The sequence below is a fragment of the Tursiops truncatus genome, chromosome 8 (genome assembly GCF_011762595.2).
Source record: "Tursiops truncatus isolate mTurTru1 chromosome 8, mTurTru1.mat.Y, whole genome shotgun sequence".
NCBI lineage: Eukaryota > Metazoa > Chordata > Mammalia > Artiodactyla > Delphinidae > Tursiops > Tursiops truncatus.
In genome coordinates, this window is record NC_047041.1 from 39,750,816 (window position 1) to 39,766,213 (window position 15,398).

Consider the following 15,398-nt stretch of genomic DNA (forward strand, 5'->3'; position numbering starts at 1 on the left):
AGGTCTTATTGAAGAGCATAAAATAAGAGATGAAGAGATGGAAAGCCATGCCATATTCTTGGATGGCAAATTTTACTATTATAAAAATGTCAATTCTTTCAAAGATAATATATAAACTTAATTCAACTCCAAATAGAATCCAACAGGAAATTATCAGGAGAAACTGGATTAACTGAGCTTAATATTTATATAAAAATTTAAATCGGATTCCTGTTTTATGTCACACGCAAAAGTGTAATTCAAATGGATTAAAGACTTAGATGAAGAATATAAAGATCTTTGAATAAACTATATGTATTGTCTAGAAGTTGGAAGAACCATGTTACACAAGGAAGGAAATTCAGATGCTATAAACAAAAGGATGTACATGTTTGACAAATAAGAGTTTAAAATTTTTTGTATGATAAAAAGATATCATAAATAAAATTAGAAACAACAAATTTAGAAAAATGCTGTTATAAACTGACAAGAAAAAATTGTCCAAAGAAAATGAGTTTGAGTTTTGCTTGAGAAAAAGGAGCAAAGGATATAACTAATTTATAGTACATTGTCAATAAATACGCAAAAATATGCTCACTGTAGTCAGGGAAATGCAAATTACACTACTATTGAGAAATCACTTTACACCCATCAGACCCACAAAAATATAAAAGAGCAATAACACCTATTATTTCCACTAAGGATGAAAGAAAAGGGTACTCTCATACAGAGACGGTAGAAATATGATTCGACAACAAATATTTTAAAATTAAAACATATTCTTTGAATCGGCAATTCCATTCTCAGAAAGCTATTCCAAGATGTATGTACAAGGATCTTTTTGACAGTATTGTGTATCTGTGTAAAAATCTAGAAACAGTTATTAATTATGAATGAATTCCAGTTGACCCTTGAACAACAGGGGTTTGAACTGTGTGGGCCCACTATACATGGATTTTTTCCCCTAAATACATACCACAGTACTACAAGACCCAGAGTTGGTTGAATCCTCAGATATGGAGGAGGGCTGACTGTAAAGTTATGTACAGACTTTTGACTGCATGGAGTTAGCGCCCCTGACCCCTGCGTTATTCAAGGGTCAACCATAATTCTGAAAAAATAGCTGAATAACTTTTGATACATTCACATCATGGGATATTATTAAGCTACTCTATACAATCAAATAAGACCTAAACTTGTTGACATAGGATCTGCAAAGGATACAAGACACAGAGAAGTGTGTAAAATCTAATCCATTAAAAAAAAAATTAAAACCCCTAAATAGGTATATGACTACACACACACACAAACATGTATGAAAAACACAAAATGATACATAGCGAATAGTTAACGTGTTATCTGGTGGATGGGTTAGGAGGTTGCTAGAGAAATGGAGGAAAGGGGAAGGGGAGAAGCAAGAGAAAAAGAGAGACTGCACTAAAATCACTAGTGTGTAAGTTACTCTTCAATTCATTAAAATTTGTATATACCTTACATGAGTATACATACATTTATTTTTTCTAAGAAATTAAGAAAAATAAAAAGGTGTTTTTCTACTGACTTGTAGAGTTGTCCGTGATACACAGTCAAAAGGCAGTTTAGAATAATGTATGTATTACACATGTATTTCTGTAAAACAACACTCAGCTCATCCCTCCTAAGTGTGTACACAAGCAAGGAAAAAGTTATAGAATGCTACACACTAGCTGGTTAGCACTGAATACCTCTGGAGTCCAAACTGGAATTGGGGATAGGAGCAGAGATAATTAGCTTCTTCTTTACACATCTTCACGTGTTTTATTTCTTAAAAAAATGAAAACCAGTAAATGAACAAAGCCAAATGCCTACAGGAGCCAGAGTGAAGCAGGCTTAGTGGGGGCTGTGACGAAGCAGAATACACAACGAAAAACATCCAGATTGGGGGCTTCCCTGGTGGCGCAGTGGTTGAGAGTCCACCTGCCGATGCAGGGGACACGGGTTCGGGCCCCGGTCTGGGAAGATCCCACATGCCGCAGAGTGGCTAGGCCCGTGAGCCATGGCCGCTGAGCCTGCGCGTCCGGAGCCTGTGCTCAGCAACGGGAGAGGCCACAACAGTGAGAGGCCCGTGTACCGCCAAAAAAAAAAAAAAAAAAAATCCAGATTGAAATGTAAAAAATTAACATAAAAACCATTTATTTGAGAGAGAAAAAGACATAGATGAGGGCAGGATCCTAAATAACGTTTTCGTGTGTCCAGTTTAGAAAAAAAAGTCCTTGTGTTACACAGATTTTCTGTAACAGACAGGGAAATCACACATACTTTACTTTTTATCCATTTATACTCCAATCACAGGACCCATAACAAGGCCCAAAGAAGAATGCAGAATGCTTCTATTCTATGATGCTAGAATACAGACTATTAGGAGAACAAGCACATACTATCACAGAAATATAGTATCATCATAGGCAGAACACGCTTTGACATAAACTGTAGCAATATTTTTTTGGATCTGTCTCCTAAAGCAAAGGAAATAAAAGCAAAAAAAACCCCAAATGAGACCTAATTAAACTTAAAAGCTTTTTCATAACAAAGGAAACCATCAACAAAATGAGAAGACAACCTACTGAATGGGAGAAAATATTTGCAAATGATATGACCAATAAGGGTTAATATCAAAAACAGCTCATACACTCAACATCAAAAAAACAAACAACCCGATCAAAAAATAGGCAGAAGAACTGAATAGACATTTTTCCAACGAGGACATTCAGATGGCCAACAGTCACATGAAAAAATGCTCAACATTCTTAATCATCAGAGAAATGCAAATTAAAACCACAATGAGATAACAACTCACACCTGTCGGAATGGCTCTCATCAAAAAGAACACAAATAACAAATGTTGTTGAGAATGTGGAGAAAAGGGAACTGTCACACACTGTTGATGGGAATGTAAATTGGTGCAGTCACTGTGGAAAACAGTATGGAGGTTTTTCAGAAAACTAAAAATAGAAATACCATATGACCCAGCAATTTCATTCACGGGTATGTATCTGAGAAAAACAAAAAAGATTGATTCAAAAAGATATATGCACCCCAATGTTCACAGTAGCATTATTTACAATTGCCAAGATACAGAAGCAACCTAAGTGTCCACCAACAGATGAATGGATAAAGATGATGTGGTACACACACACACACACACACACACACACAAAATGGAATACTACTCAGCCATAAAAAAGAATGAAATTTTGCCATGTGCAACAACATGGATGGACTTGGAGGGTATTATGCTAAGTGAAATAAGTCAGAGAAAGACAAATACTGTATGATATCACTTATATGTATAATCTAAAAAATACAACAAACTGGTGAACATAACAAAAAAGAAAGAGATTCACAGATATAGAGATAGGGGTAGGGGATTAAGAGGTACAAACTATCATGTATAAAATAAACTATGAGGATATATTGTATAACACAGGGAATACAGCCAATATTTTATAATAACTATAAATAGTGTATAACCTTTAAAATTGTGAGTCACTATGTAGTATACCTGTAACTTATATAATATTGTAAATCAACTATACTTCAATTAAAAAAGCAAAAATAAAATACTGACAAAAAAAGAAATACAATATCCTGGCTTAAGAAAGGACCTTGGAAAATGCCCGATCCAACTTCCTCACTTTACAGCTGAGGAACGTGAGACCAAGTTAAGCACCTGCTGTACTCGATTCCCTCCATTCCCTGCATGGCAGAAAATTATTTTATCTCAGAATTTTCACTCAGAGCAAATAAATGGTAGACAAGTAACAATGGTATTTCATTAATTCAATAAATAAAAGTTCTTCTATTTTACATGTAAAAAAACCAACCCTCAACTGTTATATTAAACATTTGAAATGAAAGGCACAGAACCTGTTTTAAGTTGCCTTGTGTAAACCTGTAAAGACACTGCTTGAAACCACACGGTCAGTCCTCAGTCATTCACTGATCCATCCTCTTTATTCAACCAGCATTCACTGAACACTGTCTATACTCCTGACGCTGGGAGGTACTCTTGATACACACATTAGTGAGGCACAGTCTTTGTTCACCATCCAGTGGGGAAGTGATAAGCTATGAAACAAGTTGGACCCAAAATACAAACCAAGTGTAGATGGAATGATTTATTCTGACTGGAGTTTCAGGAGCAGCTTCATCAAGGGGAAAGTTGACACATGAGTCAGGCCATGTAGGATGTAGGATTCCAGAGGCAACAGCAAGAGCAAAAGCAAGGAAGTAGTGTGTTTGAGGAAATGATCAGAATTGAGCCCAATGCAAGAAAAGAACAAGGGAGGAAACTAGAAATTCACATGTTCTAGCCTGAGGATAAAAGTAAATTCAATCTAAGTGCAAGATAATTTGCCACCCCATCTCCTGCATGCCTGACATGTGGGAAGCATTCAGTAAAGAATGTCTGGGTGAATCCTGACCAACTAAGTAATCTCTCTGTTCAAGTTACTGAATGATTTCAGCATATTACCATGTACCGTCCAGGGTCTAAATCTCCCATCATGCCTTTCAGGTGTGTGATTTCAGTTCTGACAGCTTTATCTCTCTTATCTGAGACCTGAAAGGAGATTAGTAGTTAAAAGTGAATGTAAAATTCATAATAAAAGTTCACAATTCTATGAAAATTAATTTTATTTTGTTAATGTAAATATTTTCAAAGTGTAGTGAAGGGAAACACTTCTTAGGCAGGATCATCATAAATCAGGTATTTTCATTCAGTTCTCAGGTCTTCAGCAGGCCCCATTTTACCCTCCTTTTCTGATTGGTGCTAAATTAAAAATAGATACTTACAATAATGATTCATTATACTTTTCTATTCCAAAATTCCATTTCTCACTTCTATTTTTTTATGGTATGCAAATTACCATCAGAAAAATTACAGTTTTAAAAACATGCTTGAATAATAGTGTCCGTTAAATTTGTTCATGACCTGATTAATTTTTACAATACGCAAATATGATTTCATGTTTAATTTTGTTCTTCTTGATACTTCTGCCAAATTTCCTTCTTTTTTGTGACAACTTCATTTTGTCTCCTCATTTATTTTTTTCCCTAATTTCTTCTACTTAAGAGCACTTAGACATAGCATTTGCCCTTTTATTTATCTAGGGCTCATTTCCATATAAAACACTTCCCTTAAAAAGGTTTACTTTTGTAAATTACAAAATATATTCTCCTTGACAAAAATCTAAAAATATAGAATATAAAGGTGAAACTAAAAATCATTTGTGATCCAACTACCCAGATCACTGTTAACACCTGTAAAAATATCATTTCCTTTACAGGTGCAACCAATGCTATTGTCCTATCTATGCTGTTTTCCTGTAATATTATACAAATTAATCACAGTTTAAAGCTTATAATTGGGCAAAGGCAGAATCTTTTCTTGTTTTTACAATACTCAGGATTGAAATAGCCCTGTTATTTATGAAGTAACCCTCATATGCCTAGAAAATTATTGAATGGTGCTCTCAAAAACCCTATTTGGTGGTGAGATGAATTGGGAGATTGGGATTGACATATATACACTGATATGTATAAAATAGCTAACAAATAAGAACTTGCTGTATAAAAATGAATAAATAAAATTTAAAAATCCCTCTATATTTGGGGTAAAAACACTGAGAAACCCTATACTTTCAGTAGCAGGCCACCAGTTTGATGATGAGTATGGGACTGAGGGAATTTCAAAACGAATAGGAGGGGAGGGAGGGAGGGAAGACTTAGAAGTCACTTGCAGTATTTTAACAGTAGAACGTTATAATGGCTGTTTTTCCCCATGAACCAAGCTATGCATTGAGTGAATGTTCAGTAAATATGAAGTAATCTTCGTGTTTCATGTCCATTTTTTAAAACTCTAAAACAAAGGTATGAAATGGGAGTGGGAAGTGTCCAAGAAAAGCTGGAGTAGAAGCTTTTTTTAAGATACAAATGTTAATAGAAGAGAACTATGGAAAACAAATTCAGGAAGAAATCTTTGACCAGAGCATGCTGTGGGAGGTGATCAGAATATGGGTCACTAGAAAATGTTAGCATGAGATTTAAAGAAATTTTCTTGTGCTGTCACTTGTTTCCCTGGTTCTTGTTTGATGACACTTTGCATTATCTCACCAAGGTTTTATGTGACTCCACAAAGCATTTCTGTGCTGTTAGTCTCAGAAACAATACAAGAAATACAACCCTTTTATTAATCAATAAGGAAGGCGACTATTTGCACTGAGCAAGAGTGACCTGGACAGGTGCTTCCTGCCGCTTGCATACCTGTTGTTTCGCCAACATTTTCTCTTTTATTTCTAACTCCATTTTTAACTGTCTCTCCAGAAAGGCAGCTTTCTTCATGATAGTTGCTATAGTGATTTCCTTCTGATGAAGCTCCTCAGTTAGGTCAGAGATTTCATTCCTCATTCTTTCCTGCTCAGAGCTATGGTACTCTTCCTCCTGATAGAGTTGGCTTCTTATCTGCAGCAGATATTTTCCAGAAAATAGTAACAAATCCTTTATACAGCAGCTAAAAGGTTTTATTGGCCATGTTCGGTCTTCCCATCCTATCTTAAAACTTTGCCAGACCTCACTTTACCCTCCTTTTCTGATCAATGCTAAATGAAAAAGATACTTACAATAATGATTCATTGACTTTTTCCTTCCAATTTCAAAATTTTTTTTCACTTCTATTTTCTATTGTATGTAAGTCATCACCAACTACTGATACCACTTTAATGACGACTTTGACAGGAAGGTGGGGAAAGTATTATCAAGCACTTTTCTCCCAGCTTCATTGAGGTATAATTGCTATACAAAAACTGCACATAGTTCATGGATAAAATTTGGTGAGTTTGGACATACACTTGTGTTACTATCACCAAAATCAAGAAAATAAACGTGACAATTACACCTAAAAGTTTCTTTGTGTCCCTTTGTTGTTTTAATTTTGTGTACGTGTGGTAAGAATACTTCACTCAAGCTCTACCTTCTTAACAAATTTTTAAGTGCACAATACCTTACTGTTCACTGTTGCACTGTGTTGTGCAGCAGACTGTGGAACTCACTCATCTCGTGTAACTTACTTGATACCCATTAAACCACCACTCCGGATTTGGTGCCATGGAAGAGCACTGGACCCACAGCCCAGAGGCTGATGAACCATTTTTTAGGGAGAAAAAAATTGGCTTAGAGAGGTTAAGTGACCTGCTCAAATTCATAAAGCTATTAACTGGCAGAGCTAGGTCTAGAACTTAGGACTGTTGGATCTAAATTCAGTGCTTTTTTGGACTAAATCATGCTGTACTATTTGCGACTGAACACTATGTTTTTAAGAATCTTGTTACAATAAATTTCAAACTTAAGGTGTCCATCAGAAAGCATCACCTACACTTCTTAAGCCGGTGGAGTCTCATATTCTTAACTTTAGCTAAACCTTCCACGGTAGAAACCTCTGGATCACCTTGGACTCCTCCCCTCCCTCATCCTTCCAAATCAAGTCAGGTAGCAAATTCTGTTCCTTCTATTTCAACCTCTCTTAAATCTCACCTCTGCTTTCCATTCCTACTACCACTGTCTTAGTCCAGCCTCCTCCCGTCTTTCTAGAAATCTTTCACTCTCTCTAATTCTTGAGGATCAGAGATAAAGTATGTAATTACCGGTCTCAAAAAAAAAAAATCACAGTCCATCGGGGGAAACAGGAAAATAAACAGTTAGAACACAGTGTAGCAACTGATATCAGCAGTATGTAGTGGAGTAGTGCTTACTCCAGCCTGGGGATGCCAGGATAGGATTCCCAGAGGAAGGGACATCACACGGAATACTGAAGGATGAATGGAAGCCAGATGGAAGAGAGAGATGGAGGTGAGCTCCCAGGCAACGAATGCAGTGAAGGAGTGGGGTCAGATGGAGAAGGCACACTCAGTGAACCCAAAGGAGCTTGGAGTGGCTGGGACTTGGCGCGTTGTGAGAAGTAAGGCTGGAGAGTTAAGGAGGGGCCATTCACAAAGAGATTTATATGAATTTACCCCTCAGAACTTACTTCAAAAACTTTTTTTTCATTTCATCTTTAAACATTTCAGGATATATCTCTAAAAGAATAGCGGTGTGCTCTCTCTCTTTTCTAACATAACCAGAATACCATTATAATGTCTTAAAAATATTAACAACAATTCCTCAATATCATACAGTATCCAGGCACTATCAAATTTAAAATTGTATCAGAAGTGTAATGAATGGTTTGCAGGTTTGCTTATTTGAATTGAGATCTAAATATGGTCCACACATTGCGATTGGCACCTATCTTTTTTTTTTTTTTTTTTTGGCGGTACGCGGGCCTCTCACTGTTGTGGCCTCTCCCGTCGCGGAGCACAGGCTCCGGACGCGCAGGCTCAGCGGTCATGGCTCACGGGCCCAGCCGCTCCGCGGCATGCGGGATCCTCCCGGATCGGGGCACGAATCCGTGTCCCCTGCGTCGGCAGGCGGACTCTCAACCACTGCGCCACCAGGGAAGCCCCTGGCACCTATCTTTTTAAAGCCTCTCTTTGTGCATGCATGTGCGTGTGCACGTGTGTGTGTGTGTTCTGAGTACTCTGCATACATCGTCTTATTTAATCACCACAATCTCTATATTCCAGATCAGAAAATTAAGATACATAACTGTTCACAGTCACATTCTTGGTGACAGGCAGTCTGATTCCAGGTCCTTAACCATTGTTCTATGTAACCTCTGTGAGCATAGCCCTAGAACGTGGTTCCCACATTGGAAAAAAGCCAGAGTGGGATGACCTAACATGGAAAGTTCTCAGGTCAGTAAGGCAACCATGGTCCAGCCTCAGGATTTATACCATCAATCTCTCACCTGAGTCTATTCTTTTTACCAAAATTTTTAGAATTTCAGAGTTGGACATAACCTTAGAAATCACATGGCCTAACTCCATCATTAAAAAAATGGAAAAACAAAGGGTCATAGGGAAAGGAACTGACTGGGTCTAAGTTATCCAGCTCCTAAGAGCAGAAGCATAGACTAGGAGACTGAAGTACAAATACCCTTACCCCAGGACAATATTATACATCTCCATTCATCTCCCATCTTCTCTCTCCAATTTTTTTCTCTTACAGTTTATTTGATGAACAATGGGGTTGTTCTATCATTTGCCCCAATTTGGATTTTGCTGATTGCATCCCCATGGTGTAGTTTAACATGTTTTCTTAAAATGGTATTTTTAAAATGTGGGAAAAAAATGAATATATTATCATGAAGAAGGAGTAAACTATTTTCATTATTTTTACAACATTTAGATATTAAAACATGCTATACTGAAAAATTTCTTTTTAAATGAGATTAATTTACCTAGCTGTAAATGACTTTTGGCTTTATTAAAAATGTCAATTTTATCACAAAATAAGTTACTAAAAATCATTCTATAATTGACAAAAGAGAAAGAAATAAAACACTTGCAAGATTCATAGTACATGGCTCTTGTTGGTTTTATTACAAGAGAATGAAAATGCTCTCTACAAACACTTCCCAGAAACTATAGCTATTTATACACAATTCATTTGTTACCTTTTCTGCACAGCAATGCATTATCTAGAGGTCTCCCAGAGTCTGTAAAGAGATTTGTGTCTTGCAGTCTCTCCCTCCACATCAAAACTGTGCAAAATCAGTAGATTCCTTCTAAGTTTTATTACTCTACCTAAATCTATGAGGTTAAGAACGGTGTAACTATACTTTAGGAGGATTTAGTCAACCTTTTATCATAATGTATTCACTGGGGACTCCAGTCAAGAACAGTTTTTAAAGTTATATTTTAAAATATCAGTAAAATAAGTTTCATGGGATTATGTGAAAAATATAAGGAAAATGATCAGTAATTCATAACACCTTTTCTACACTTAATAGTTGCCTGACAGTCAATCCTTCAGGAGATGGGATTTGGCTTTTACATTATTATATTTCCTACAGAAATAAGCAGTACAGCAACAGTCCTACTAGATACTCAATAAATGTTTGTTTAATTTATACAAACAACTGAATTTATGACCCTATACAATTATGGGAGACTTCAGCCTTAATATTAATTAATTTGTTCTCTAAATATTTATTTTCTCATTGTGTGTCAGGCACTTTGCTGGGCACTGGATGATAATTCAAAGCCACATCCAGTATTTTCCTGCTTTTAACAATTGTTTAGACTATATAGCATTGAATATTCTGTGTAATCCTTAAACTGAAAGACCAGAGAAGTGGGTAGGAGTCGTGAGAAACTCATGGGAAAGCCACTACTGAATTTGACTAGAGGAAGAAGAGAAGACAGTTTTTGTAGCTGCCTAGCTCCTGGCAGAGTACTTGGCACATGTTAGGTGCTCAATGACAAAATGTGGGTGTCACCAATAACAAGAGCAGCCAACATCTATTAGGTGCTTCCTCTGAGCTAGGTAGGCCCCGTTTTAAGCACTTTACTTGCATTATTTTATGGATTTAATGGAAGAGTATGAATTCTGGAGCCAGATTGCCTGGATTCAAATCCGGCCCCTGCTACTTACTAGTTATATAATATTGGTGGAAATTGCTGACCTTCTCTGTGCCTTAGTTTCCTTAAATGTAAAAGAGGGTAGCATTAGTACCTACCTTATAAGATGGTTGTGAGGAATACATGAATTAGGATTTGTTAAGCCCTTAGAACAGCTTCTGGCACATGGCAAGAGTTGTTTAAGCTTGTTTAATCCTCATCACAACCTTATGAGGTAGGGCGAATTATCCCACCCCCATCCTAGAAATGAGAAACATAAGCAGCTCGCATAGGCAACTTCCCAAAGCTCATGCACCTAGCGTGTGGTTGAGTGCAGGCCTCTGCTTTCACACTTCCTGCGCTCAGCTACCCTGCACTGAGCCACAGGCCCTCTGTGTTTCCTGGGCAGTCTCCCAGCAGCAGAGTGATGACCTAAGGTTTGTCTTTCTTGTAGCATCACACAGAGGAGTGTCAGAATTAGCAGCTTGGTAGGTTATTATCTTAGGAGAAAACACAGAAGGAAAAAGAAGGGAGTGTGGGGGCTTCCCTGGTGGCGCAGTGGTTGAGAGTCCGCCTGCTGATGCCGGGGACACAGGTTCGTGCCCTGGTCCGGGAAGATCCCACATGCCGCGGAGCGGCTGGGCCTGTGAGCCATGGCCGCTGAGCCTAGGCCACAACAGTGACAGGCCCGCGTACCGCAAAAAAAAAAAAAAAAAAAAAAAAGAACGGAGTGAGAGGGAAGATGTTTTTCCCCCTTTGTATTCAGAGACCTCAGATCTGCCTGTAAGAACAAAGCTCATTATTTGCCATACCTTGTTCAATTCTTTTTCATGATTTGGTTGATCTGGGGTCACTGCAAACAGCTCTTTCCATTGTTTTTCTGATTCTTTAATAGATGGTGAATAAGATGATTCAAGTCTACAAATTATAATGAGTAAAAATTAAGCTTAACTTGATAAATTGTTGTGATTATATTGTTAATTTAGGCCATCATAGGATGCAGAGATAGATTATTAGTCTGCTGGAAACATTTCTAGTTACAGAAATGGCAAGTTCTAATACATTCAGGTCCCATAAGTATTTGCATATTTAACTGAGTGCAAATAGTCTTAGTGAAAAAAATAAAACCTAGTTATTAATATGGAATTTCAATTATACATTAAAAATTGGCTGAATACTGGATTTGCATATGTAGATAAGATTTTTGGATAAGAAGAAAAGACTGTTTGGTATAATAAAATAGCTTGGGAGCCAATTTAAAAAAGAAAATACACCTGACCTGCTTCTACATCGTGGAAAGGAACTATGTCAGGAGATGTCCGAGGGGAGCCGCTACTCTGTAAAAGTGATTCAAAATGATTAAATCTGACAGGCTACCCAGAGAGAGTGCAAATATGTCTATTTTTTGGCTGCTCAATTTATAAAATGGAATAGCAACCATATATGGACACTAGAGAGGAAAGGCAGAAACTAGTATAAAAAGTACCATTTCCATAGGAAGGTTGGAGAACTAGAAACAGGTAATGTTCACTTCCACATCAGGGAGGTTGGTAAAATTAAAAAAACATTAAAACAGAAAAATAAAGATAACCAGGCAAGAAAAGAAACATGCTTTCCACTATTGCTGGACTAACCTGGTAGAGTCTGGGGTTTTGAGGAATGTACCCACCTATAAGTGAGCATAATTTTAGATTTCCAAAGAGCTTTTTAAAAAGTTCCACAAATCAAAAACTTAAGCCACACATTCAAACACAACAAAATCTGAGTAATGATAGAGAAATAACTTATGTAAAGATGGAAAATATAGGGCTCTTTTAAAAGGTATAAATTAATAGTGATATCCCTGAGGTACGTATGTCTGGACTGGACTGCTTTTATTCTGATTATCAAATATACATGTTAAGTGTAGAAAACAGTTTATCAGAGTATATACTGCGATAAATTGTCATCTAGGAAAAACTGTTGTCAGCATTTTTGTGTATATTAATTGTCTTTTTTGCCTGTGCATATGTGTATAAAAACATACATGTTTCCTGTACAATTAGAATGTACTGAACACATTATTTTTCAGTCCCCTTTTGTTTCCCACTCAGTAATATATTGTATTTTATCCAATATTCTCCTAAAACATTATTTCAGGATCCATCTTAAATTTCTCTTATTTGCTATGATTTTAAAAAGGTGAAAAATGAAATTTCCTAATTTTTTAATTCTTCCTAAGCAATTCAGGGAATGGAATGCTGAACTGAATGGTAAAAGCTCATAATGACCTTATAAATTTCAGTAAGTGAATGGAACAAACATCAAGCTTTAATGTGGACAAGTTTAAAGAAGAAAACAATAATCATGCTAATATAAAGATATAAAGGAACTATCATTTATCTTGTAAGAAGGGAATGTAGAAATTATTTTTATAACTCTCAGAACATATCAGCCCAAGGTGTTTCTATAAGTAAGACAAGAAAAAGCTAACAAAATCTTAGCATTATGGAGAAATGTTCTGAAAATGAATGAACACATTATAATGCTACTATTATAAAGCTATTGTGTGTCTACACTCATTAGCCATGGCTGCTTCACCTTAATACAGCTGTAAAGACAAAACAGAGTCTAAATTTAAAAAAAACCCAAAACAATAAAGAGGATAGAATCATGCTCATATGAGCACAAACTAAAAGAATTAGAAACTTTCAGTGGGAAAGATGAAGGCTGAGAAGACTCTGCCCAAAGTCTAAAATACAATGGAAGCTGTGAAAAGTTAAATATCTATCTTTTCATCAAATCTCAGAATACTAGAACTGAAGAATATCCTCCAAATTAGAAAGATGTAGCTTGGAGACCAAAATATATACCAACTTAAATAGAAGATGGCAAGCAGGCATACCCGAAGAGTCGTATTAGCCAAATATGTGAATAACGGCAAGATTTTAGATTAAATCATGTATTGAAGGACAGTTGGCAATGTCTGGAATTCAGCATTGGCCTTGTGAGGAAGTTCCAGAGAAAATACCTACAATGCTCTTCACAAACCAGAGCTAGACATGGGTTGAATGGTTTGCTCTTGTAGGAAACTTCTTACGTTTTTAGGCATATACATTCCTTGCGCAAAGACATTTCTCACCAACTCACCACACTGGGACGGTGCCTTGCACATAATAATATATTTCCAATGGATTTATTAATGATCAGTGGTGATGACATATAGCTTATATATCTGAGCACTCTATAATGCTAACTGGCTAACAGGCATTCTACCATCCCTGGTTAGATGCACAGTAGGTCATTTTTACGGATCTTAATTTGCCATTTGTTGTTAAGCGTAGACCTCAAAGAAATGCTAGCAGATCCCACAACTTTGAAGAAATAATTATTGCCTTTAAAACAATGTAATTATCCTTCAATAAAATATCCCTTACCATTTGGCTATTCAGTTTCTAAAATCCTATCATTGGTCTGGCATTCGCCTTCAGATGTATGAAGGATTCAAGTTCTAATGAGAATTAGAACATCAGTGAATAGTTAGAACATTCAAACTGTCTATTCACAAACATAAACATTTAATAATCCTCTGAAGTTCCATTTCCTTTGTGGTTATGTAGTACACAATATCTGTCTGATTTTAAAAAAGGGAAAAAAAGTCTGGTCTAACAAAACCCTTAATGGAACTGACACGGTGGTGAGTGTGGAGGCCAAAATAAATACAACATTTATGAGTGAAAAGTTAGTAACAGGTTTAAGGCCAACAAAATAAAAATATTTGAAAAATATGGAATAAATCTTATTTACCAACACTGATAATTAAATACCAGCTCTATACTATTGTTTTTACGATATTCTGAAGAATAAAGTTCTAAGAAAGTCTCTGACTTCATTATGACACATAAATATCCACATATCAGAGCATGATATAATTCCCTAGGTGAGTAAAGATACTGATTTTGAAGATAAATAATCACTAACTTTTTTTTTTTTTTTGCGGTACTCGGGCCTCTCACTGTTGTGGCCTCTCCCGTTGCAGAGCACAGCTCCGGACGCGCAGGCTCAGCGGCCATGGCTCACGGGCCCAGCCGCTCCGCGGCATGTGGGATCTTCCCGGACCGGGGCACGAACCTGTGTCCCCTGCATCGGCAGGCGGACTCTCAACCACTGCGCCACCAGGGAAGCCCCCACTAACTTTATTTTTAATATCTAATATTACCTAATAATTAACAGCATGTTAATACAAAACTGACTTTTAATTCTAGTTTCAAATATAAAACTCTTAAAAATATTCAAACATGATGTTTTGAATAGTTTTTCTCAGGCTGCTGAATATAAAAATATACCTTTTTTTATTTTCTGGAGCACTTTGGCACTCTCCTAGTTTTAATAATTCTCTGTACAACTGCAATCGTTCCATTTCTATAATTCTCAAGAGATCATCACGTGATTGTAACTCACTTTTCACCTCTGAGAGTCCTGCTGCCATGGCCTAAATAAAAACATCAAAAAATTTCAGTCCTCACGTTTGGATATCATGATGTATAATACTTTTAAAAATATTTAACATCTATGAAGCAGCCTAATTTCAAATGAACTGATATATAATCCTTTGCTATCTCTGTCTTACAGAATTTCATTCATTTATTCAACAAATATTTACTGAGCTCTTACTCCATGCTCAGCACTGAGGATACAGACACAGGATCTGTCCTCATGAGCTTACAGTCTAGTGATAAAGACAAAGAAGCATCCAAATACGGCCATACTGTATGAAAGAGGGAAACATAAAAGTATGAATAAAATATCAATGCATAAAATTTGAATGAATGCAAATAATTCCTAATTTAAATAAGATAATAGCCAAGAAAAATCTAATTTCAAAGCTGGCCAACAAAGTGAATT

At 36.4% G+C, this 15,398-nt stretch overlaps 1 protein-coding gene across 1 annotated transcript in view; it reads right to left on the bottom strand.

Annotated features, from left to right (window-relative positions):
* The window catches only part of DEUP1 (deuterosome assembly protein 1), a 104,760-nt gene that overhangs the window by 38,298 nt on the left and 51,064 nt on the right, over window positions 1-15,398 (bottom strand). The window contains exons 8-11 of the mRNA XM_073808318.1: window positions 14,840-14,985; window positions 11,327-11,432; window positions 6,283-6,480; window positions 4,493-4,579 (exon numbers count right to left, since the gene is read on the bottom strand). Of these exons, the coding sequence (XP_073664419.1) occupies window positions 4,493-4,579; window positions 6,283-6,480; window positions 11,327-11,432; window positions 14,840-14,985 (537 nt within the window). The remainder of the gene's footprint in view (window positions 1-4,492; window positions 4,580-6,282; window positions 6,481-11,326; window positions 11,433-14,839; window positions 14,986-15,398) is intronic.